Below are 26,904 nucleotides of genomic sequence, written 5' to 3' on the forward strand. Positions count from 1 at the left end.
TTAATTCTATAAACTGTATTCTTTTTCATTAAACCTATTTATTTTCAAGAAATCTACCCTTTAAACACAAGCTAACTTATCTCATGTTTTTTCCTCATGTTGTTCCAATCCTGCTAGACTATTTTACATTACATTATTCTAGGAATATTACAGACAGTCAATATTTAACATGTTGGAAGAACATAGTAAATAAATTATGACTTAATTGATTGTCAATTTTACCTTTAAAATGTCAACCCTCTTACCATGATACTGTATATTATATAATAATTGATAACTGAAAAGTGGGTAATTGTCGAAATATTAGCATAACAATTCTCTGAGAAGCACATAGTTTCATAACATGCCAAAGAAAACTGTTACCATTATCTGAACCTATATATGAAGTGTTTATTTAGTTTGAGATATCATGTTAATATGCAAATCATTAACACTTAAATATATTATTTGCCAGATATTATATGTTGTTTATATCAGTATATATGGTAGATAATTGTGAATAATTTAAAGATTCAATTTCTATAATGTGTCCTTGTTACAACCACATTTTTCCTCATTTAAAGAAATGAACTTTTCTATAAATTATATTGTCATAACTTTATTTTTCCAAGTTAACTATTAGAAAAGGAATGTTAAAGTTGTCTTTTTTTTCATGATGTGATGATTCTTAAAGAAATACTTGGTAGCACTATTTTATAGTCATTGTTACATGTGACTTACTATAGTAAGTAATAACAGGGCACCTTAAAATAAAGTGTGACCAAATACTTCTCTCTCTCTCACACACACACACGTTTAGAATGAAATGAGTGTGAATAAAATATGACTGAATTGCCTGATTTCCCGTCAAAAATTCAACCCTGTTACCATGATAAAAAAGGGGCTATTAAATAAATATTAGCATTAAAATTATCCAAATCTTTTCACTGTAACCTGTCAACCCTGTCACCTTTATCTCAGTCATATAAAATGTATTTAGAGATATTAATGAATACAATTTATTAACACAAAAATACATTATTTGCCTGCTATTTCATATGAGTTATAGAATAGTGTACACGTCAGAGTGTATATTTGATAAATGTCAAAAAATAATTACCTCAGCTAAGCAAAAAAAAGGCTAACCATTTCATAGAATGACCCAGATGATGTTTAATAATATGTGCTCTATTTCATCTTTGACCTCATCTTATCTGGCACTGGACTTTGATTGGAGGTACAGACGCAGCCTGAGGAAATATAACATCCGTAAGGATAATCTGCAGTCAGGTGTCAAGAATATAAAATCACTTATTAACTGTGTGCCTTGTGTTTTATGATGGTTTGTTTAGTCAGTGTGAAAGAAGATAAGAACAAAAAGAAACCGTTTGATTAATGTAAAACTATGTTGTTTTATTAAGTTAAAAGATAACAAATTCATTCACTGACAGCACAACTGCTAAGACGAGTACAAAAGACATTTGGCTCAAACAAGTAAAAAACACACATTGCACAAGGTTAACTGAGACTGCAACTCTTTTATATACAAGGAATATTTGCACTGGCACAAACAAATCGAAATGTCATTCCTGAAGCAGTGCCAACGGGCTGTCGAACCCACTGTCCTGCTGACGCACTTTCAACTCTGAAAATAAGCTCTTTGGACGCATTTTCCAGACACCATGTCCCTCAGATCCAGGGATTGGCTCTCTGTGTTTGTTTGTTCTTCTGTCCACACACACGCTGGGTTTAGAGTAAGACGGAGGTTGAACAATCTCTTTGTATAGCGTAACATCAGAGTCGCCGATGGAGCTTCCAAAGTCCAAACCACCCAAGGACGGGCCGTTCAATGAGAAAGGCTTCCCAGGCTCAGGATAGGAGGACGTCAGGTGAATGTTGTTCATGAAGTTGGAGCCGTTACTGGTTAAACTCCAGTCACTCTGTCCATCATCCCGAACAGGCGCTTCTTCAATCAGGAATGATTGACCAGCTGATGATGGTTCTGCTCTTCCGGACTCAAAGCCCTCCATGAACATTTCCCTGCTCTGCTTTCTCAGTGTGATATTAGGCGTCCGGACATCGCTGTTAAAAACACTGTCATGAAAGTGTGTGTGTTTCTGAGTTACCTGACCAACCGTAAGAGGGTCTTTAGATCCACAGATCACTGCAGACTTCAGGGAATCTGGTTCAAAGCCTTTAGGTCTGACACCTGTCTGTTTAGCCGTCACGGATGCATAATTTGTGTCCGTCAGGCAGTAGATCTGATGGATCCGTTTGTCCTTACCATCCTCGTGGGCTTCAGCTCTGTGTATCTCAGCTCCCAGCACTTTAGCAGGAGAGCCAATGTCTGTTTTGTCTGATCCACCTAAGCAAAAATAAATTTTCAAAGTATAAAAGTACGGTAAAAGTGCCATATCGTGCAAATAATGAATGAACAAATCTTGAACGAACGCTCATGCTCAAAGCATACCTTGAGAGTTCTGTGTTCTTGAAAGCTTGCGTTTGGCCAGCGGGGTCTCGAGGACTTTGGCCATGGCGGCCAGTTTGCTGGCAGCATTTATGATTTTCTTCTCTGCTCTGGAGAAAGAAAAAGTGGAGAATGAAGAGCAGAGTAAGAGTAAGAGTAAGAGTAAGAGAGAGGAGATCATCTGTGCGTCTCCATACCCCGCGGCCTGGCCTCCGTCATCCAGCAGCTCCTGCAGGCAGGTGAGGTAGTACCTGCGCATCCGTCGGGCCGTGTCCTGCCTCTCCCTCAGGACCTCAGTCCTGATCAGCTCTGCCGCCCGCTCTTTACTCTCCTGCAGGTAACGCAGCATGTCGCCTACAAACGTATTAAATAAAATCTGAGTTGAGGGAGCTACTTAATTAACTGTTAGCTTCGGTTTCAAAGTAGTTAAACTGCAGACAAGCCCTTTTACTAGTTGGCTACTCTACAAGTCTGGTAGGGTGTAGGTAACTACATTCAAACTACTCAAGCGTGTAAAAATAAAAGTAAAAATAACTTTAGAAAATAAATAATTGATCTAAACACATCTATTACTGTAAAATCTAAACCATTTAAAAAATAATTGAGTTGTGTTGCTGCAGCACTTAAAAATGTGGTTATTCCCCAACGCTGGTCTTATTGAAGAACATGTTTTTTTAAATGAACATTAAACTTTTCTGTAGCTCAAACAGGAGAGCGTTGGCGCTTGCAACGCCAAGGTCATGGGTTCGATTCCCAGGGAAAGCAAGAACTGATACGAATGTAATTGTGTACCTTGAAATACAATGCAAGTCGCTTTGGATAAAAGCGTCTGCCAAATGCATAAATGTAAATGTGATTAGTTCTGTAAAACATCTGTATAGAGGCCTTGCACTCACCTCTGATTTTCTCCACTGCTTTCATGTATTGCTCCTTCATTTCCTCAAGTCCTGCTTGAAGATTCTGCTGGATGACAGAACCGCTGAAACATTGATGAAGACTGTTAGTGTCTAAGACCTGCTGCTCTTATGAAAGAAAACAAACTTGAAGTGTTTACAAACCTTGAATATGCTTCTGCATTTGAGTTTTGTTTCAGTTCCTCAAGGGCTTTGAGATGAGCCTGCTGCTCCTTCTGCAGCGCTGCCTCATGCTCATCTGATTTGACATGAAAAACAACGATTAAAAATAAATGCCACATGCCATTTGCTTCTTATGAGGGTTCATTTGTGCCAATCAGTAATAATGTTACGTCCCTGTGGGTGTGCCTGAATATTTTCCTCCTTCGCTCCCTGTCATTCTCTTAGGCTCACCCCTATTGACTGCTATTGGCCTGAGCAGCTGTCAATCATCATTAACCTGCATGACATCACTGCTCCTGCAGCCAATCAAGTTTAAATAGCAGGCCAGAATGAACGCATGCTAGTCGTCTTTGACTCTAAACGAGAAACAGCGAACGCAAACAAGGTGAATTTAACCTTTGCTAGTGCTTGTTATTATTGTGCCAGTGTTTGCTTGTACCGGTTTGTCTTGTCATCTTGCACCTCATCCAAACTTTGTTACTTTTGTAGTCATTCTGATGGTGATTGTTTCTCCATATACCGGAGAAAGTGAACAAGTAAGACGTCACATGACATACATTGTCTTACACTTAAGAGTTGTTGATGTATTAGACACACTAGGTTAGAAGTTAGTCTTAGGTTTTGTTTTGTTCTTTTCTCTCGTCTGGCGTCGCTCACGTCCCTTTTCCCTTGGGTTTATTTTTGTATTGATTTGTTTTTGTAAATGTTGTTTTCTGTGTGCATTTATCTATCATTTATTTATCATCATTATTTATCATCTCTTGTATACTTTTCACCTGTGTATAAAAAAAAATCTATTCTTTTGGCATTATTTATGCTTACGTGTCTCTTGCCATCCCCACATACCATTACAATTATCACAAACTAAATGTCACCCCTTCCAACCCTAGACAGAATCAGGGGTTCAAATACATTTGGTAATCAAATAAATTAGCTGAGAAATTAAAATCAATAAAATAATAAAATTAAAATAAAAAATCTATTATTTAGGAAAAAAAAACTCTAAACATGAAGATGAACTGTATACATTTTTTGTCCAAACTTTAAACTTTTACTTTTCCACTTGCTGATGATACAGACAGTAGAGAGAAAACAGGAAATGATGGGGAGAAAAGACCAGAGTCATTTTCTTTAAATAAAAATCATTTGTTTAACTGAAATAAAGCTGAAATAAAATAAAACATAAATATTAGACGACATATTAAACTTAACTTACTGCACGTATCAGTTTCTCCCATTCATAAGTAATGTGAACCGTCTTTGTAAATCTATAGTCTTTGGCTAGACTAACAGGGACTAGTCACAGCATTAATATTGTTGTCCTTTAGTTGGTTTGCCTGCTTCTATTATTATCCTCATTTGTCAGTCGCTTTGGATAAAAGCGTCTGCCAAGTGATTAAATGTAAATGACGGCAAAAAGACATTTCGCAAACCATTTTTAAGCCATTTTTTCCCTCAAGAATGTAATTGGGAAACACATCACGGTTCCCACACATTTAAACAATTTTTTCTTTGAATTGTTTTACTTTTCGCGTTTTCCATGACAGTAGGAACTTATTTTTCATAATTATTTTACATTATATTATAATTTATGACGAATAATACTTGATTAACTGACTGATATGTGAAAATGTTTAGTGAGAGGCATGTGTCCCCTTAGTGTCTAACATTGAGGATCTCACACCTTTCATCTTCTGCAGGGAGCTTTTGTGCTCTCGAACGCTCTTCTGGAGCTGGCGGCAGGCCTTTTCAAGATGTCTCTGGAGCTCTTGATTCTTCTTCTGGAGTTTGGCCAGAGGCTCAGTGCTCTCCCCCTGCTTCCTCTGGGCCGTTAGACCTGCTGCAGGGAGAGGAACCGGTGAGGAGGGAAGAGGTACTGATTCCAGCAGTGTGTGTGTGTGTGTGCTGAGGGCCTTACCGATCTCTGCCTCGTGACGCTCCCGGGTTTCCTTCAGCACACGTCTCAGCTTGTCTTCGCTGCTCTGAGGTGTGAGAGACATTAAATATTTCACGTGTTTCTCTGGGTGGAGACTGATGATCTAGAGCAGGGGTTCCCAAACTTTTCCATGACAAGGCCCCCCAAATACTACTAGGTTCTGGCCAAGGCCCCCCTTTTGCAGGATGTGTTACTGAACCCATCGACAATACTGCGGCAAATGTAGAAATAAATAAATAAAACATCTAGGTGAACATCAGATTATGTGATGGTGTTTGATACCAGCCAATCAGAAAGATTATAGAGATGAACCGATTACAATTTTCAAGACCGATTCCGATTTGTCATTGAGTTCGACCTGCTGATACAGATTTTAGCCGATTCGGATTTCATTTTTTCTAACCACTTTACAGCACACACAAATATTTATTTTCTATAAATATATATTTTTTTATAAAACACCACTTTTAACCAAACTGATTAATAAAAACAAGTTTAAATGGGTACATTTTCTATAAATATTTTTGAGTCTTCATTTTCTTTTCTGACATAGCCTACTCCAGTTCTTGTTAAAACACACTATAGCCTACATGCAAATTATGTGCATTTTTGGTACTTTTTGTGTGAAATCATATTTATTTTGTCCATCAAAAGTGTGCTTTCGCTTTAATTGAGCGTGAGCAGCGCAGCAAAAATAGACTCGGCGCCGAAACCCTCCACTTCACTACTGCTCACAGCACGCGACGCTCCTGCTTGACGCTCACGCTCCTGCTCGCGGTGTGAACGCACTCACTGAACATGCACGGCGGAAAAAAATTCGCGCTGCTCACGCGCCGCTCGCGGTCTGAAACAGCCGTAATTCACAAGGTTTCCTACATGTGCGTTCTGTGTGCACGTGTGATGCTGATGTTACGCAATGTTAATCATGCGGCGCCCGAGTGCATTTGAATCGGCATTATGTAAGACTGAAAATCGCCCGAAAATCGGCCAATTCTGGTCACCAGCCGATCAATCAGTTCATCTCTAAAAGATTAGCATTAAAAGTATAATGTTCAGATAGGCTATGCAACAAATTATTATAATGTTATTTCATAACAATACTCATATTAACACTTTTTTTTGTGACGTTTTTTAACTTTTTTTCCCCGCTTTTTTTTTTAACTTGCTGCGGCCCCCCTGGCGGCCCCCATCTAGAGACTGCAGAAATATGATTTATGTGTATGTATAATTAAGAGCAGAGAACTCTGTGGGTGTGGCCGTGTTCATTACAGTGACGCAGCATTTCAAATAGTGTATTGAGATATCCGCACCTTCTTCCACTCCTGCTTGGCTTGGTTGACGGCTTGAGTGAGCGATTCTCTGCAGATCTCCCAGACTCTGGACCGAACGGTTCCTGGCACACTGCGGAGCTTGTGTTCATCCGGACTGCCTCTCCTCTTCACTCCCTCCTTCAGATCCTCCAGCACCTCCTCCAGCACCCGCTGCCTCTCCTCCTGCAGTCTGCAAAACAACAGTCCTTTAAAACACAGCCTAGATTCAGAAGCTCATAGTATGTTTAGAAGGTTTGTGTTCAGGAGTCAAAAGGTTTGATCCCTTTTATGCTCCAATATTATGCTTTTATTGATTAAAATTATTTAAGAAAAAAGCAGTAACAGTGTATATTTGTTTTTACATTGGTTTACATCACTATAATTTAATTACTATAGAATTAAAAATGTATTTTCATAGATCTCCAAAATATGTAAATTAAAATGCTAAATGTTGCTGTTCAATTGAATTACAAATGTTATATACATCTATTTCAAAATTCTAAAAAAGTATTTTCATATCATTGAACAGCAATATTAATTAATTAATTAAATAAATATATATGTGTATATATATATATATATAGAGAGAGAGAGAGAGAGAGAGAGAGAGAGAGAAAGAATTATATATATAGAATTTGATTATTAAAATAGGACATCAAATATTTAATCTTTATTATATTATTTATATGCTTTTTTATTGTTAATTAAAACTATAATATATACTTTTTGGTAAATGAAATAAAGTTGAAATAAAATAAAATAAAAATATTAAATGAAAAATGGAAAAAAAATTGTTTAGAAATGTTGAAATAAGTTAAGTATGTAAATACTTCAACTGAAACAGACATAAAAATAAATTAAATGGACAAACAATACATAAATAGAAGCTAAATTAAACTAAATAGAAATATAAAAAATAAACTAACAAAAATGGCAAACAAAAAACTAAATTATTAAAACTTACACTAAAATTTAAATGAAACTTGAAAATATGAATACTACCAATAAATACCAATAGATACCATACTAACGGTTCATAAATATTATATACACTGAAATACACACACATACATATTTATTTTATTATCAAACCCTCGTAATTATGAAGATTATGATGAACCTGATCTCGTGTTGAGCGCTCCACTCCTGCTCCTTTTCCCTGAGGGTTTTCTGTATCTCTGTGTCAGTTTCCTCCAGGTTCTGCTCTCTCTGGAGCTGCGCCCTGAGGCGGGACATCTCCTCCTGCTTGTCCTCCATCCAGACGTCTCGGGCCGCAACCAGCTCTGCTTTGATGAGGGCGGCCTGGTCCTGGCATGAGCGCTCCAGTCGGGTACAGAGGGTAAGCACTTCCTCCTGAAGCTCCCGGTTTCTCCTGTTACACTGCTCCAGCTCGGTGCATCTGGTGCGGAGCGTGTCCTGCCACCGTTCCTCCACTGCCTTGACGGCTGAAGACACCTGGGGTTAGGAGGAGAGTGTTGAGCAACTCCGAAATTAAATATGAAGAAATGATTTTAGAATGGCCAGTACAATAAAGACCTGTTCCTGGACATGCTGCTGTTGTAGCCGCTCCCATTCATCCTTCTCTGTCTGCAAGCTGCTTTTGTATTCTGGGAGGGAGGTCAAGTCCTGGAGCCATCGAGAACGAGCCCTTGATATCGCACCTTCAACCTAAGAAATGGCAGAAATGATTTTTAACCCTGTAAAGCCTGACATAGAAACATGAAACAGTTTATTGAACCATTAGATCGAATCTAAACGAAAGCTTACATGTGTTTTTGATACATCAAACCTTTATGGCTTGTATGTTATAGTGAGAATATGGAGCTCATACTCGAGGATTTAATTCAAAGGCCCAAACGGAGCAAAAACATGCAATTTGGTGCAGATGCTGATTTTTATATGGCAAAGATGAAATTCTGATAGCTTGTAATGTAAATCAATGAGATCTTTATAACAGTATAACAGATAACTTACATAAAATGCATATAAATATCATATCATTTGTCACTCTTTATCTCCAAATAACATGTCTTAGTAAGATGATATTTAAATGCTTAGTTTTATGATCAAAGCTCTGTAGTTTTTATTGTGGGGGGGTGGGGGCAGAAACATATAAAGCAATGCAACACAATGATGGACAAATAAAAGTTCCTCAAAAGCCTGATGTTCATATACTCACATTTTAACATGATTATTTTATATATATATTTGTGACCATGGACCACAAAACCAGTCACAAGGGTCAATTTTTTAAAATTGAGATTTATACATCATATGAAAGCTGAATAAATAAGCATTCCATTGATGTATGGTTTGTTATGATATGACAATATTTGGAATATTTGAAAATCTGGAATCTGAGGGTGCAAAAAAAATCGAAACATTGAGAAAATCACCTTTAAAGTTGTGCATTTATGTTCATGATTGTGCAGCATTCACTCACAAAAAAGAACTGTTTTATATATTTACGGTAGGAAATTTACTAAATATCTTCATGGAACATGATCTGTCCTTAATATCCTCATGATTTTTGGCATAAAAGAAAAATCGATAATTTTGACCCATACAATGTATTGTTGGCTATGGCCACAAATATACCCGTGCGACTTATGACTGGTTTTGTCGTCCAGGGTCACAGGCTCATATATATATATACACACACACACACACACACACACACACACACACACACACACACACACACACACACACACACACACACACACACACACACACACACACACACACACACACACACACACACACACACACACACGCGCATGCATGGATAATCAAGTAAACCCAAGTTGCTTCAGTCCAGTAAGTGTTCATCTTGAAATATTACAAATAATATAAAAGTTATTATGTTTACTTATGTTATATGTATGTTTATGTCTTTATGTTATGTTTATAAAAATCATTTACTTACTTGTGTACCACAACCTGAAGGGGGACGTTTGTAGAATTATAATAAAAGGCCATTTTTTTAACATTTACTTGTTAAAAATGATAAACCATCAATCAGACGACAGAAGGCATGTAGAGGACCGTGTAGAAGAGCTACTCTGCAAAGTTGATCATGTTGATCATTTAGAGGCCCTAGACATTTTTGTATCAAATATGATACAGTGGGTTTTATGGGATTAATAATCTGTAGGCATAGGTCATGATGATGGACTAGTCCATTTTTTAAATGTAAATGTAAGGCTAGGTGATAAATTATACTGTGATAATTTTCATTATCGTTTTATCACCCAGCCTTACATTTACATATATTATATTTTAATAATTTTCATTATCGTTTTATGTAAATGTAAGGCTGGGTGATAAAATGATAATGATAATTATCACAATATAATTTTCCTTAATAAAATGATAAAGGTTTGATAATGTTTATGTGCCAAAAGTCATACAAATACCATAGAAACCATACAGTTACATTTGACTATGATTCTGAGGTGCTCTATGCCTGGTTTGACCTGTGGTGATCATGATCGAAATGTGCGATACTATGGAAGAACAATGATTAATTCTAATAAAACTCAAACTGTTACAATATTGAAATGTTACCCTATAAAAATGAGATTGTTTCAACTTTTCCAGATGTTACTGTTTTTGTTAATGAACATAAATCCTCCCAACTCAAGTTCCTGCTACTGTCAACTCAAGCTACTATCAAATGTGCATTTCTAAGAGACAAAACATGTAATATTATTAATATTGCAGCCTGCACTGCAAACTGTGCCGAAGATACTCAAAGTCAGGCAGGCAACACAAACCTATTTCATGACTTGAAACAATATCACCTGTTAGAACATGCAGAAACTAAGAAATTAATTTTTCTATTAAGAAATTTATTTTATTAAGGAAAAAAAACTGAAAAAGGTGTAAAGAATTAAAAAATATTTTGAATAATCTACCTCAGATTTGTAAAAAGTTCACCAGTTTGTCATATTCTATCAATAAAGAGAAGTTTAAAACCACAATTACGGTCTGGTTTCTACAACTTTCACTCAGGAAGAAAAATCTGCCTTTAAACTTGAATGAAATAAAGATTTGACATTTATCTTGATAATTATCGATTTAGACTGACTCGAAACATTTTATTGTGATCATTGTTTTGGCCATATCGCCCAGCCCTATGTAAATGGTAGTATTTAATGTTAAGAGCTGTAAAAACCCGTCACACCTGGAGCGTTATGTCATCAGTGTGCTTCTGCTGCAGCTCTCTCTCAGCATGTCGCACCGCTTCCTCCACGGCTCTGGCCTGGGCGGACGAGGCCTCCTGCTGCAGGCTCTCTCTCTGAGCTCTGAGCCGGACCTCCAGGTCCTCCGCTGAAATCAGCTGCCCCGCCGACTCAGACGAGCCGGTCTGACACGCTCCCTCACGGGTGTCTGACAGCCTGGCCTTCCGGACCTCTTCCTCAGCGTCCTGTAACCTCTGAGCCCAGGACTTCTCCAACTAACACAAAGACACACAGACAGATGAAACACAGACAGCCAGATGAAATAAAAGACAAAGAAACAAAGCAAACACGTAGACAAAGAGAAAATATAAGAGCATTTGACCTCCATCTGAATGGCACAACAGTGGTATTTAGTAAGATCATGCTGGTTTGGCACAGAGCAGAAAGAACAGTGACGTAAACAGCCCATCATCACTAACCGTCTCCTGCTCCTGTTGCCAGCTCTTCCTGGCCGCTTCCAGCTGCTCTCTGACCTCACCCTGTGTGTGTGTCCTCCACTGGGCTTTGAGCCGAGACACGTCCTCCTGATGCTGACACTCCAGGTCAGACCTCAGTGTCTCCAGAGCGCCCTCAATCTCCTCTCGCCTCTTTAACTACAGCACCAACAAACATGATCAAATATCAACGTCTCAGACACACACACACTTTTGACTCTAAGAAGAGAGTCAGGTCTACCCAGTTAGACAGAAATGGACAATCTAAAAAAATATATAATAATTATTTTTTTATTTTATTAATTATATAAATCAAATAAATAAATCAAATCACACACAAAAAAATAAAAATAATAATTATATATATATATAATTATTTAAATAAATAAACAATTAAAATGTAATTAATTAAATAAATAAACAAATAAAAATGAAATTATTTTATAAATTAATAACAAATTACTCAATAAATAAACAAACAAATGTAAATTAAACAAATGAATCCATTTAACTTAAAAAAATAATTAAAAATGAGTAAAAAAATTATTCATTAAATTATTTAACAAAAGTAAATAATTTTTTTAATTAAATTAAACATATAAATAAATAACAATATAAATAAATAACTAAAATCAATATTCAGCATCTAGTGCTTGCCTCAATTTCTTTCAATCTCTTCTCTTCTTCAAGCTTGTTTTGGAGGTTTTCCTCCAGCTTGTCCTTCTCTTTGCAAACAGAAATGTAGCATTCCTGCACAGCTAACACCTCCTGACTGAGATCAGCCAGCCTTGACCTGTGGAAAGTCAGCGGACGAGCTTTATAAAGGCTGTATTGTAATCCATCATGAAGTAATAGACTGGTTGTATGTTAAAGGTGAAGTACTGGAGCTGTTGTGTGTGCTGCAGATGCTGGCTGGCCAGTTGCTCTACGAGAGCCGTGTGCTCTGTCATGAGCTCCTCACGGACACGATGCACCACATCATCCCTGTACTGCTGCTGAGTCCGCTCATATCTGCACACACACACACACAGCATTTCAGATATGAAGCTCCACAGACGGTGCGCTAGCGTCAAATTAACTCTCACTCAGAATGAATGACTCTGTGACCTCTCTTCTGCTTCCTGTTTCTCCTGGTCCAGCTCCTGGATCATCTCTCTCATCTTGGTGCAGAGCTCAGAGTTGGCGGCCTTCACCTTCTCTTCACTCTGCTTCAGATCCTGATTCCTCTTCTCCAGAGCCTAAACTTCACAATAGAGACGGGTCAGGATGGTCCAACAACTAGCTTATTAAACAATGACTTCTTTTAGAACAATTAGATCAAGACCAGTGTTATTGTAGTATTATTTTTAAACTTGTATAGTCCTTATTAATATTTAGAATTAGAATTTTATTTTATTTTATTTTAAGTTTTAGTCATTTTGCTGTGCTTTCGTCTTTAAAAAAAATTCTTGTTCAGCTTTAATTTCTTTTTAAATGTCTAAAATCTAAGTTTATTTTGGCTTTATTTCAATTAACAAAAATTATTTTAATAGTTTTATTTAATGAAAACAACACTTTTTACCCCATCATTTCATGTCTGTATCAATAAATGACAAAAGGCCAAAATATATTTATACATTTATATTATCACCGTTATATACCATTATATTCTAATTTGTTGCTGAACTGAATATTTATATTTTCAATTAATATGTTTCGGGATTTTTTTTCTTTATATCAAGGTGAACGTTTTTGATTATTTTAAACATTTTATCTACATGTTGAGAGATTTATTCTTAAAATGTTTTTAATTTTATTTGATTTCTTCATTTATTTGATAATAAATGTGTTTTTTTTATTATATTTAATAAAAAAAAATTACAAATAATTTATTTTATCTAAATGTTTAGATATGTTTCTCTCTAAACATTTATTTTTACATACATTTATACAAAACATTACATTTATTTTTTATTTCAGTTTCAATAGTTTCTCATACTTAAACTTGAACCAAGGCAACACTTCTAATCTTCTAGTTTAAGTTAAAAATGTTCATCTATAGTATATTTAATCTATATTATATTCAGTCAATTATTTCAGTAATCAAAAATGACTTGAAGGATTTTAGTGAACAATAACACAGATCCAGACAGAAAAGTCCTCTAACTTTGTAAAGACCCAACGGGACCCGAGGGTATTCTGACCTCCACTCTCTCCTGCAGGACCTTCCGCTCCTCCTGCAGTCTGACGAGGTCTGTGTGAGGGGGGTCCAGGTGTTTCTCCAGGCTGCTCTCCCTCACCTGTATTAAACACAGAGCGTGTGAGTCTAGCATCCAGCACAGTAGATCACGCACACATCAGCTGTAGGTCAGACCTCAGAGTCTCGTGTGGTCCTCTCAGCCTGCTGTATCTGTGTCTGCATCTGCTCAGCTCTGCTCTGGGAGCGTCGCAGCTCCTCCTGTAGCTCAGAGATCTTCAGCCGCTTGGTCTTCAGGTGAACGAGGCAGCGCTGCAGCTCACTCCTCAGCTCTCGTACCACGTCCTCCTTCAGCAGGTCGGAGTCTCCTGCTTCTGCAATCTGAGGTGTGCTGGAAAACAAAGTGTGTGACAAAGTTATGGTTAAGAGATTTTACAATATACAAAGCAGCAACGCAGTCTGGATCATTATTGTACAATATAACATTACCTGTGGATGAGTCCATTTCTCCACTTGGACTTCCTGATCCCCAGGTTCATGTAGGACTCAGACAGATGGTTCTCCCAGTCTCTATTAGACTCTAATGAAAGGGCTCCATGTTTAATGGCAGACTCGTAGAGATTGATCTGCTCCTTCAGTTCAGTCAACTCTTCCTGTTAAGAGAAGAAACACACAGGCTCTGATTATAGCCATATTAAGGACAGCTTCAGTTTCCCATGAGTTGACACCCTGTCGCACAGCAGTGCATTGACTGACCTGCAGGGTTTTGTTGATGTCTTCACTGATGGTGCGGGACGACTGGGTCTGCTGAAGCTTCATCTGTAGCTGGCTCATCTCCTGTACAGAGCCTGCAGAGAACAGAAGATGCTTTCGGCACATGGGAGATCAAACTTCCTCATTAAGAGGACACTGAAAACATGATCTTCCTTTATTTATTTAAAACAAAAGAGTTTTAACTTTAAGAAACCTTATAAATTGATTTCTGGAGGAAAATAAAAATGGTACAAAAGTAAAGAATATGGACTCTTTGAAAATAGGAATTCATAATTAATAAATAAAATAAATTTTTTTTTTATTATAATACTTATTTTTAAATATAATAAGTGCAATAAAATATTATACTTGACTAAATAAACAACAACAATGCAAATATAATAAAATATTTAATTAATTTAATTAATATTTAAAAAACAAATATAGGGAACATAAGTAAAACATTTTATGAAATTGAAGTGAAGTTAAAAAAGATGATAAAAAATTAAAATATTGAGATAAAACTAAAGAAATTATTATTTTTTTATTTTATTATAATACTTATTTTTAAATATAATAATTGCAATAAAATATTATACTTGACTAATTAAACAACAACAACAACAACACAAATATAATAAAATATTTCAATTAATTAATATAAAAATAATCTAGGGAACATGAGTAAAAAATGTTAAAGAAAAAAGATGATAAAAATGTATATTTACATTATAATACTATATTATTTTAAAAAATAAAATATAATAATTGTAATAAACACTTATTTGTATTATTGAACAACAACAATAATAGTGATAACAACGATAATGATTTAATAAAACATTACTTCAAATAATAATTTAAGGGTAACAAAGAAAGTTGTTGTTGTTTAATTACAATACTTATTTTAAATATATTAATTGTATTAAATAATAGAAAATATTATTTCAAATATGTATATTTTTAAAGAGAACGTAAGAGAAAAAATATATATCAAAGTAAAAAGTTTTTTTTTAAATTATTTTATTATTACTTATTAATAAATAATTATTATTATTATTATTATTATGAAGGATTATTTAATAATTGTAATAATAATGCATATGTAATAATAATAATAATTATTATTATTATTATAATAATAAATAGGATTTTATGTAATCATAAGACAATTTGAAGAAACCCAACCACCTTCCGGTAAGTTAAATGAAAGTGAAGGTTCCCGGATTCTTAATCGTTGCTCAAATATGTATTTGAGTCATTCCAGTTTAGCTGTAAGGCTTAAACAATTTTAACTGCAAGAGAAAAAGATTCCTGGCCCATTCGATTACCCATGAGACTCCAGCAATCACAACCGTAAACATAAACAGAAGCACGCGGGATGCCACATACCAGTGTGGAGTAGTTTGGCACACTGCTGCTGGCTCTCCTCCAGGCGCTGTGTGAGGGTGTTGATCACAGAGGCTCGGTCCACCTGATCCTCTTCCCTCTGACGCTCCAGCTGCCGGACCTGATCCAGCAAACGCTGGCCTGCCTCCGCCTGAGAAACACACAGTGTGAGAAACACAGGCCTGCACTGCCCTCTGGTGAACACCGCCTGTATCAGTGCACTCATATCTACAGGTCTCTGACCTGCTCATTCAGACTCTGTGATTGGGCGTCTAGTTTCTGCTGAAGTGTGAGCAGTCTGGCTTCATACTGCTCCCGGATGGCGGAGGTGTCCCTGTCGTGCTGCTCACGTGTTCGTGTGAGAGTGTCCGAGCGACACAGCTCCATCATCTGCTGCTTCATGCTGTCCATCGCAGCCTCGGCCACACGCTGCTGCTTTACGCTCTGTGTACGCACACGGTTCCTCTCTTACAAGGGTTCTCACACACTATTTTAACAAGCCCTAAATGCATGAGCAAACCATGAGCTCGTACCTCTTGCTCACTGTCTGTGAGAGACTGAATCTGTTTCTCCAGAGACCTGACTCTCCCCTGCAGCTGAGCTTCTCTCTCCTTCGCCTCCTCTACCAGAGCGCTGGACTCCTTCAGTGACACCTTCAGTCCGTCCTTCTCGTCTTGATGAAAACAAACAGAATTAAAACCAATGAGACCCAAACTGTTTACAGCTGGTTTTGTATCCAAAGTTTTTCATAAAAAAAAGTATATATTGTAATAACATTGTAATATGCAAAACTTTTAAATGTTCTCACATTCACTCATTAATGAGAAATTAATCATCAGATAAATAATTTATTGAAAAAAAGAAATTTAAGTCATGACTGTAAGCTTACGTTTCACTGGCTCAATAATAGTATACTTTTTTTTTATGCATTATAAGGGCTAATACCTTTTTGAAGCTCATTTCAGAGCTGAATTTAACAGTGTTAATCTTATAAATCTGACCTTTGACGATGGCGAACTGGTGCTCCAGATATCTCATCCTCCTCCTGCAGTCCTCTAGTTTCTGTTCCAGCTCCTCCATCTGTCTAGATTGAGCTCGGTTTAAAATCTGAAGCTGCGACAGCTGCTGGCCTTCTGATGTATCTGAACAACATTCACACAACACACTTCAGTATCCTAAAATACTGCTAACATAGTCTTTACAAATATCTGTTTTCAATCAATTTTAGATTATATTCATTATACCACAGTTTAAAAGTTTGGGGTCAGTAAGTTTTTTTTTTTTTTTTTAAAGAAATGAATCCTTTACTTCATCAACAGTGAAAGACTTTAACTTGGATCTTGGCTAATTTCATTGTTACAAAAGATTTCTATTTCAAATAAATGCTGTTACTTTCTCTTCATCAAAGACTCCTGAAAAAATAAATCTATAACGGTTTCCATAAAAATACTAAGCAGCAAAAATTGTTTTCAACATTGATAAGAAATGTGTCTTGAGCAGCAAATCATCATATTAGACTGATTTCTGAAGGATCATGTTGTGACACTGAAGACTGGAGTAATGATGCTGAAAATACAGCTTTGATTACAGGAATAAATTACATTTTAAAACACATTAAAACAGAAAAAGAGTTATTTTGAATTGTAATAATATTTCACAACATTCCTGTTTTTACTCCAAATAAATGAAGCCTTGGTGAGCAGAAGAGCCTTCTTTCAGAAACCTTAACTCTTACTGACCCCAAACTGTTGAACAGTAGTGTATAACGGTCTCTCACTCTGTGCTGAGTGCAGGAAGTCCCTCTGAAGCTGGTCAAAGTGGCCATTCTGACAGCTCACTTGAGGATTGAACATCTTCGGCTGATTTGGAGGTTGATGTGGGTGGTAACTGGCCTTGTAGTGGCCAGTGGGTTTGTTCCCAGCTCCTCCATTATCAAAAACCTTCAACAAATGTGCAAAATTATAAATTGGCCAAACAATTTTTAATAACTGAAGTAAAGATCGGCTGCAGACATTCACCTGGAAGCCGTTTCTGATGTCGTTCTGCTCTCCATGGCCCTGGGCCTCGTCTCCCTGGTAAACTGCCCCGTGATGAAGAGCGTTATGAGTGTACGCGTCCTGCTCCGGCCCGTCCCCAGTGGAGAAGTCGGTGGCGTGGGACTCGTCCGTGCCAGCGGTTGAGTGTGCACAGTCTCCTCTCTGGTACTGGTACTGTCCGTCCTGCGGGTCCCAGCCGGCGGGTAAATGTTCTGTCCCGGTCTGGAGGTGATGAGGGTGACTGTTGGTCTGAGATGTGTGACTCCTATAACTGTAGTCCTCATGATAAGAGCCTTGATCGTGCTCTTCATAGTGCTGTAACACATGCAAGGAAAACAAACTTGTTATAGTATATTAAATGCACCAGCCATATTTTAGTTTTACATTAACCGTTTTCCTCCTTTCAATGACCCTCAGAATGAAACGGATAAACTCACTTCCTCATGGGAAGGTCTTGGATGCTCCCATTGTGGCACATTCCAGGCTTGCTGCGGTCTGAAAGACAGACAGACAACACAATACATTTATGTACAGTATGTTTTATTAAACAGGTATTTGAGTTAAGTGTTGCATAAGGGTGTTTTGATTACATGTCGGCCAATAACTAAAGCAGATATAGGACTATATGACATTGCTCTTTTTCATTTAAAGATAATAAATAACACATTCATAATTTGTGCAATTAAATTATATATTACACAATATTTTACTAAAATGTCAAAATAATTTGAAATCGATAATTTATGTAATGCATTACTAAGTAATCTAACTAGTCATTTAATTACTTTTTAAACTAAAGTAAGGGTATACTCTTAACTTTTCTATAATTAATTACAGTTACTTCTCATGTAATTGCATTAAATACTGTAGAATCTATAGAACATTTCTATATAAAACAATAGTGGTTTTAACATCAAAATTTGACGTCTATAATGTTAACATGTATGCTTTAATGTAAACTTCTATCTTGAAATACTCTTGTCCGTTCAAGAATGATTTGCAATTTTATATTATTTATTTGAAAGAATTAAAAGAGCAGTTTCATGTCTTTCCTTGGTTGAGGTTGATATAGGATTTAGTAATTAAAAAAGTAATAAGTAATGCAGTTTATATTCAGGCTACGCACAACATCTAACAACATAAAAGTCCTGCTTCAAACACTTATCGGCCATTCAGAAAAATGTATTGGCTGATACCGAGAATTTGAAAAATAATAATATACCTTGGCGATATATCAGTAAAGCACTAGTTTTGGTATGTAGAGTGTACCTGTTGTTGTCTTCTGGGTGACTGCAGGTGGAGCGGTGGAGCTCAGGTGAGGAGCAGTCACCACTGTCATCCAGCATATCATCAGGGAGATCAGTCAGGAGCTTGTGGAGCTAAAACAAGAAACCCAGCATTCAGAACCGTAGCCATGAGGCTTTTTCACCTCTGCCAGACTGTTAGGGCGCAAGGTCTTCTCGGGTCCACTTGGATGTGAAAACCCAAGGTCAGACTGGAGATAATAGTATCACATGACTGCTATTAGTAGCTTTGGATCTTGGCTAATTTTAACTAAATGTGCTTTTACCGAATCGACTTGAACCCGAATTATTTTAAAATATGACAACTTTCATTTAACAATATTTTACTATTTAAAACCAAATACATATCAATAATTCTATGACAATGTTATAATCAGTGTTTGGTCCAGATAATCTGCGCTCTGCAGTGCCCGAGCCACTCGAGAGGAGGAGTGTTGGGATTAGCTTTTTAATATTAATTTAAATGGAAATGTCCTTGTCATCTGAAGTAAAACAAAGCTAAATACAGTTGATTCCAAACTAATCAACTAAATTAAATTAATAAAAAATTTACTATAACTGTATTTCCTCAAACAAAATTAGTGAAAGTCAGAAAAAAAGACATTCTGTGCAATTCAGACCAAATCTTTGTGAGTTTGACCATAACTTTCTTTGCTTGGTATTTAAAATCAGCTGACATCAATACAACATTGAGTTTAAAGGGAAACACTGAAACTATGAGAAACGAAACAAGCAACCGATTCAGCGCAGGGCCCGTAGCAACCGTTTATAAAAACACACCCGCCCGGTTACAGACACGCTGAACTCTCACACCATCACCAACACATGGCCCTGAGGCCTCTTAAAGGAGCCTAGCACACTTAACTTTCAGCAACTCACGATAAAACAGATCAGAGGACAGACAGTCAAACTCACCCTCCATAACTCCTGCTGGATGACTCGCACATCCTGAAACGTTCCCTCGGAAATGCAACTTTCCCGCATTTACACTCCTACGACAGCTACTGCAGGAGCTCTTGGACTCAGTGACATACTGAAGGAGTATTGTGTGCAATGCTGGATTTCAGCAGTGTGAGTCATATGAGAAAAGAAAGCAGAGGAACTAAGCAATCCTCGTTTGTCCAGGCTAAGGTCGGCCCATTGTGGGGGTCAGAATATACGCTTCAGTTAACTGGAGCAGAAACATTCCTCCTCTGATGGACAATAAAGACAAACAGCCGGTGAAAATGACAGTGCATGTGATGCACATCAAAATCGATGGTTCCATTCACCTCATACTATTACTTTTCCGATTCTAATCCATATGAAAAAGTGGCTACAATTTCTCCCTCCATTCAGTGCAAATGTTTACCCAGAGACAGACTCTCTCATTATCTCTCAGGTAAGAGCTCTGAGTATGTAGGGCAGTGGAAACACAGCAAACACACCTGACCTGACTGCATTGCACTTGCACCAATGGCAGCTAATGTTCATTCATGGAGCTGATAGCTGTGAGGTGAGTCAGAACACACACGTTTCTGATTGGAGAAGATCTGTCCTTTAAAAACAAACACGGTTACTGCATGTGACTGAAAACTGAGGAATCTTTAACTACTAATATGAATAACCATGAGGGAGTCTTATTCAACAAATGTGGGCCGGGTGACTACAGTAAAGGTCAGCTGGAAGGCTGCTAACGCTGAAACAAAAATCACAAGAAAACACTAAATCTAACTCTTCCAATTCTTACAGCACATATTAATGGTTACAGTGCATGCAGGCCATATCACATGATTTTACAGACAGAAGGACTTGATTAGCATTACAGTACCCAATATTGAAGACACATAAAAATGATCGAATATCTGTAAGCTTTGAGGTCTTTTCTAAAAGCTGTCAAAATAACTTTTAGCAGATATAAAAATTAAATATAGCTGCAAGCAGCAATTATCGGGGTCAAGCGCAAAGAAGATAATAAGACATGCCAAAATGGATGGGGGTGTCAGATCAACTGTAACAATGAGAAATTAAAGATATTTAAATATGATTTTAGGCAAAATGGCTAAAAATCATATATACAGTAACTAAAAGTATGATTTAATGGATTATCAAGACACATACCGAGTTTTGTAATGGTACACCAATGCATTCGTAAAGTGTTGCATTTAATATCATGATATTATATTGTAATTAATGGCAATGTCCTTGTTTCTATTACAAAAGCAGTTCCACCGCTTTTTTTTTTTATGTGTTCTCAGAGTGAGCCCATACATGTGTGTGTCAAATTTGGTGAATAAATCTCATTTTGTTTTGGAGTTATAGACATTAATATGTATGAGAGCATTAAAAATGACCCATGGGCGACTTTGATTGGATTTTTTTGCCACTTACTATCAACATTTTGACATTTGGGCATTAACATGTAGCCAACGACCTAAGTTTCCAAACTTCCTACGGTGGTTTCGTCTCGATCGGTCTAACGGTTTCGAAGATATTGGCAAATGTTTAAGCGCTAATTTACAACATTGCGCTAACCACAAGGCAAAACCTAGCATGTTTGGTATCGTTAGACTCGGCAAGGATCCAGGAATGCAAGGAGATGACTCCCGTGAAAATAAATCAACCAAATCCAAAGTTATAAGCATGTAAATATATATTTTTTCACCACTAGATGGCGCTGGTCCGAAACTTCTCAGACTCTTTCAGAGCATCTTGCCGATGACCCATACCAAGTTTTGTAAAGTTTTAAAGCTTTAAAGTTGTAAAGTTCAAGTTTTGAAAATGATATGCGTTCATAAAATACAGCATTTTAGTACAAAATTAAAAATGGCCGACGCCCAAAATGGAAAAATTGGATATCAGTCGACTCGGCATGACGCCCTGAATCTAACGAGACCACTTTTTTTTTGTATCACTGGACCAGTAGGTGGCGCTGTGCCGAAACGCAGCATGTAGCCTCAGGTCATGCTTGTGATGACATGTACCAATACAATAAAGTATCTGAATACAATAAAGCGTTGCTGAGACACAGCCTTATGTCTGTTTTTGCAAGCGCTACGTAAAATTAGTTTGCGCGGTATTCAAGAACGGTTTGACGAATCAACTTGAATTCCATAACTTTTTGTCAGCATGGTCTGAAGATAATCTGGTTAAATTTTAGAGGGATTGAGTTAGAGACTCCAAATATGCTATGGTGACTGTTCAGACTGTCCTCTATCAGAGTGCCAAAAACGCGTGTGTGTGTGTGTGTGTGTGTGTGTGTGTGTGTGTGTGTGTGTGTGTGTGTGTGTGTGTGTGTGTGTGTGTGTGTGTGTGTGTGTGTGTGTGTGTGTGTGTGTGTGTGTATATATATATATATATATATATATATATATATATATATATATATATATATATATATATATATATATATACATACACACACATATATATACAAAGTATACATACACATGATTTGCTGCTCGTTATTGTTAGTGCTACATGGTATTTTTAGGGTGGAGAGAGTCTCATAATAGACATAAATCTTATTTGACATCAGCTAGGCGCCTGAACGCCTGTTGTTATGAATACATTTGTTATACAGTACAGGCCAAAAGTTTGGACACATTACTATTTTTTATGTTTTTGAAAGAGGTTTCTTCTGCTCATCAAGCCTGCATTTATTTGATAAAAAATACCGAATTTTTTTAAAAATATTGTGATATATTATTACAATTTAAAATAATTGGTTTTCAATTTATTATACTTTAGATTATCATTTATTTCTGTGATGCAAAGCTGAATTTTCAGGATCAGTACTCCAGTCTTCAGTGTCACATGTGACATCCAGTCTATCACATGATCCTTTAGAAATCATTCTAATATTCTGATTTATTATGAGTGTTGGAAACAGTTCTGCTGCCTAATATATTTGATGAATAAAAGGTTAAAAAGAACTGCATTTATTCAAAATAAAAAAATATTTTCTAATAATATAAATCTTCTTTACTATCACTTTTTATCAATTTAACACATCTTTGCTGAATAAAAGTATTGATTTCAAAAAAAGAAAGGAAAAAAATTACTGACCCCAAATGACTGACCAGTATATTGTTGTTACAAAAGATTTCTATTTTTAAAACATTTGCTTCTTTTTTTTTTATTCATCAAAGTATCCTAAAAAAATTATCACAGGTTATGAAAAAATATTAAGCAGCAAGAACTGTTTCCAACTTTGATAATGAATCATCATATTAGAATGATTTCTAAAGGATCATGTGATAGACTGGAGTAATGATCCTGAAAATTCAGCTTTGCATCACAGAAATAAATGATCATTTAAAGTATAATAAATTGAAAACAAATTATTTTAAATTGTATATAATTTAATATATCACAATATTTAAAAAAATTCTGTCTTTTTTATCAAATAAATGCAGACTTGATGAGCAGAAGAAACTTCTTTCAAAAACATAAAAAATAGTAATGTGTCCAAACTTTTGGCCTGTACTGTGTGTGTATATATATATATAGTTTTGAGTCAGTAATCTTCTCTTTTGCTCACCAAGGCTGCATTTATTTGATTACAAATACACTAAACAACAGTAATATTGTGAAATATAATTACAATTTAAAATAACTTTTCTATTTGGGTATATTTTAAAATCGAATTTATTCCTGTGATTCAAAGCTGAATTTTCAGCATCATCACTCCAGTCTTCAGTGTCACATGATCCTTCAGAAATCATTCTAATATGACGATTTGCTGCTCAAGAAATATTTCTTGAAACGACAGCTGTGCCGCTTCATATTTTTGTGGAAATCATGGTGATGATTCTTTCAGGATTCTTTTTATTAATAGAAAGTTAAAAAAACAGCATCTATTTTAAAAAAGTTTTTTTATTTTTTACATCATTAAAAATGTCTTAACTGTCACCTTTATATCAATTTAATGCATCCTTGCTGAATATCAATTTCTTGCTGAATAAAGAAAATTCTTACTAACCCCAAACTTTTGAACGATAGTGTATAATTGGACGTGTATATGTTTAAATGCAGACATTGGTCACCATTTTCCCTCTTTTTTTAAAATCACAATTTAGCATTCTATACGCTTTGATAGATCGTGCCAAAATGTTAGATCAGATGGATCTCCATGTCAGAAACATCAGATATATTAGATAGATCCGACCCCAGACGCTGAATCCCTGCCAGAAGATATACGTCTTCTATCAGCCTGAGAGTTTGACTGAGAAAGCCAGGGAAGAGCAGAAGCAGGAGACAAAGTGATGATAATAAAAAGAGCAGTTTATTGAATAATCTTGCTGTCATGTTGTGTATGTTTCAATGTTCACTGCTCAGACTTTGTATAATTGTTACACTTCTCAATGCCAGTACAATTCCAACAAGTGTTATTATACCAAGAGAAAAACAATTGAAAAGTAGCCTAATCCTTTACAACATCGTCCTGAGACGTTAAAAACCTTGAAATGGAGACGCTCTTATTTCCCACTGGTGAAGACAAACATCCCTTCAACCCACACAATCATAAGATTTAAACAACAATAGGAAATAAACAATAAGTAATATAAAATATAAAACATAAATGACATGAATAATAATAGTAAAATGATTAAATTATAAAAAATTAATTATGTAAATCAAATAATATGAATAATATGAATAAATGATAAGTCAAATGTTGTCGTAGAAGTCACACTGCAGGACTGTGCGTATAAAATCTTCTGAAAGTGCCAGAATTTCGTCAATAAAATTTGATCGCACCGGTCATTAATCGGCTGTCGGTGAACATGTCAATCTAATTCTATTCTTAAAATTAGTCCCAGATGGCCAAATTATTGCCAAAATCGTACATAATGAAACAAGTTGAAGTACAGACAGACAGAGTGAAAGATGCATTGTTTATTAATGGAATCACATGAGTCTATGATGTCTGATGATATTTTGTAAATCTTAATTATGACATAAAAAGTTTGACACTAACTTTTATGAAATTATGACACTAACATTGCGTCCGAAATCGCATGCTGTCTGAGTAGGCACAACATTTAAATTTACTTCGCGATCGTTAAAAGTATGTTCTGTTTAGTATCAGTAAGGGTAGTATGCATGAAATTCAGATGTACTACATCTGACCAGGCCCAGCCATGTTGTTACTGTCACGTGACCTACCAGCCTTCACTGCCATTCATAAATCTTAATATGTGTGTTCTTTGCTCGCCTGGCTTCAAAGTGTATGTTGTATTGTTTCGTTGTTTAAAAAGCCTAATAATTGTTTTGCTTTTTCAGACCCTCTCCCGCGGCCTCATGGGACAGTAAAGAGTTTATCGAATGTGCTCTTCAGAATCTCACCGGATGTAGTCGGTCATCCGGGGACTTTTCGCCTACTGTTTTTCGAACACTATGTATTCGGACGTACTACTGTGTTGGCGTACTGTTTTCACACACTACATAGTAGGAAAGTATTTGATTCCTGATGCAGCATAAGTCATATTAATAAAGCCTAAACAGTCAAAATGATGACATAAACAGTCAATTTCGACAATAAGTCGAGGCTTCCATTCATAATATCACTGACAGGTCTAATTTAAAACATTTAATCGACTAGATTAAAATAACCAGCCCTTGATGTTCATGCACACAATTTATCAGATTGTTTTTTTTTGTGTGTGTGTCTGCAGTATGCATTTCTCTCCTGATGACAGATGCGAGTCTGGTGGGTGTGTGTGTGTGTGTGTGTGTGTGTGTGTGTGTGTGTGTGTGTGTGTGTGTATTACTGTGAAATAACTGCAGTGTTCAGTAACGGGACAGTTACCTCTTGTTCTCTGGCATAGTCTTCCTGATCATACTCCTCTTCCTCCTGCTGGGTCTGTAAAGCAGCACTGTCGAAATCAATGGACATCTTGCTGACCTGAGAGGAAACACACACACCTGAGACGAGACACACACACCTGAGACAGGAAATAACCAGTAACCACTTCATTTAACCAGTCCAACTTATAACAAAACGAAACCAACTGCTTTCCTATATGCTAGTGCGTATGTAGCATCATACAACCTTGTTAACACTATATATGTATAGTTTCTCTGCAACCCATTACACATTATTCGGACTGTCGCAGCAGAAATGTATTTAATTTAGCACTATACAAATGGTATTTGTGTTTAAATAGTCTCTTCTTACCTTTAAAGTCTTTCAAAAGTCACCGCAGTGCTACATTAACACAATAATCCGGAATAAAGTGCTTCTATGAGGAACATTACAGTGTCTCGGTGACTCACAAGCTCAATATTGATTTGAAATGACAAGAGCATGATAAATAAACGGTCGGCGAATGTCTGTTCAGCCGTTACGTTACAGAATCAGATGGTAAAGCTCGTTTAATGCGGACTAAAAGCGATATTACAGCAAATATAGTGATATAGTATCTGTCCATTGAAACATGGCGCTCTAAACAGCGGCAAAAGTTCTGGATTCTGATTGGCTGACGGGAGGGTCGACGTCACGTGAACGTTACAGCCAATGGTTACGGCATATCAAATGTCAACCAAAATTACACCTCTTTTTGACAGAAATGTATTTCTCACTCACGGAAATATATTATTCATAATAATAAGTAATATTAGAAATAATAACATTATTATATATTTTTTTGGGTTGCATATACAATTTATAAGGATTGTGTGTGTTCATGTAATATTTATATTAGCATTAAATATAAAATAACATTATTGGAAAGTTCCAAAACATGCAAACGTAAGTGAAATCCCATTGTAATTAATTCTTGATATTTTGTTTATAAAATTATATAGATGATG

At 36.2% G+C, this 26,904-nt stretch overlaps 1 protein-coding gene across 6 annotated transcripts; it reads right to left on the reverse strand.

Annotated features, from left to right (window-relative positions):
- Positions 1–1,372: 1,372 nt before the first annotated feature.
- cep152 (centrosomal protein 152) lies at positions 1,373–26,546 on the reverse strand. Of its 6 annotated transcripts, none has more exons than XM_082159003.1 (29): positions 26,270–26,546; positions 25,901–25,996; positions 19,073–19,182; positions 18,241–18,298; positions 17,786–18,118; positions 17,545–17,707; positions 16,769–16,909; positions 16,301–16,440; positions 16,011–16,211; positions 15,771–15,918; positions 14,382–14,473; positions 14,115–14,278; positions 13,803–14,016; positions 13,633–13,728; positions 12,557–12,687; positions 12,332–12,460; positions 12,107–12,242; positions 11,435–11,608; positions 10,958–11,230; positions 8,305–8,436; positions 7,889–8,223; positions 6,769–6,958; positions 5,441–5,504; positions 5,207–5,359; positions 3,505–3,598; positions 3,343–3,425; positions 2,644–2,800; positions 2,450–2,556; positions 1,373–2,344 (listed from the first exon to the last, which is right to left on the reverse strand). In XM_082159003.1, the coding sequence occupies exons 2-29, from the start codon at positions 25,985–25,987 to the stop codon at positions 1,563–1,565; spliced, it is 4,887 nt and encodes a 1,628-aa protein (XP_082015129.1). In that variant the 5' UTR covers positions 25,988–25,996; positions 26,270–26,546; the 3' UTR covers positions 1,373–1,562. The 6 variants fall into 6 exon arrangements, with proteins under 6 accessions (XP_082015129.1, XP_082015130.1, XP_082015126.1 ...); XM_082159004.1 differs by having other exon boundaries at positions 1,373–2,335; positions 5,207–5,362; XM_082159000.1 differs by having other exon boundaries at positions 5,207–5,362.
- Between the last annotated feature and the right edge of the window lie 358 nt (positions 26,547–26,904).

This window comes from Leuciscus leuciscus, assembly GCF_965113295.1.
Source record: "Leuciscus leuciscus genome assembly, chromosome: 25".
Taxonomy (NCBI): Eukaryota; Metazoa; Chordata; class Actinopteri; order Cypriniformes; family Leuciscidae; genus Leuciscus; species Leuciscus leuciscus.

Coding starts and splice junctions, on each gene's coding strand:
- cep152 (XM_082159000.1), bottom strand. CDS start 25,987: ATGTCCATTGATTTCGACAGTGCTGCTTTACAGACCCAGCAGGAGGAA. Junction 15,919..16,010: donor CACAGAGTCTGAATGAGCAG/GTCAGAGACCTG, acceptor TGTGTTTCTCAG/GCGGAGGCAGGCCAGCGTTT. Junction 6,959..7,888: donor AGCGCTCAACACGAGATCAG/GTTCATCATAAT, acceptor GTTGTTTTGCAG/ACTGCAGGAGGAGAGGCAGC.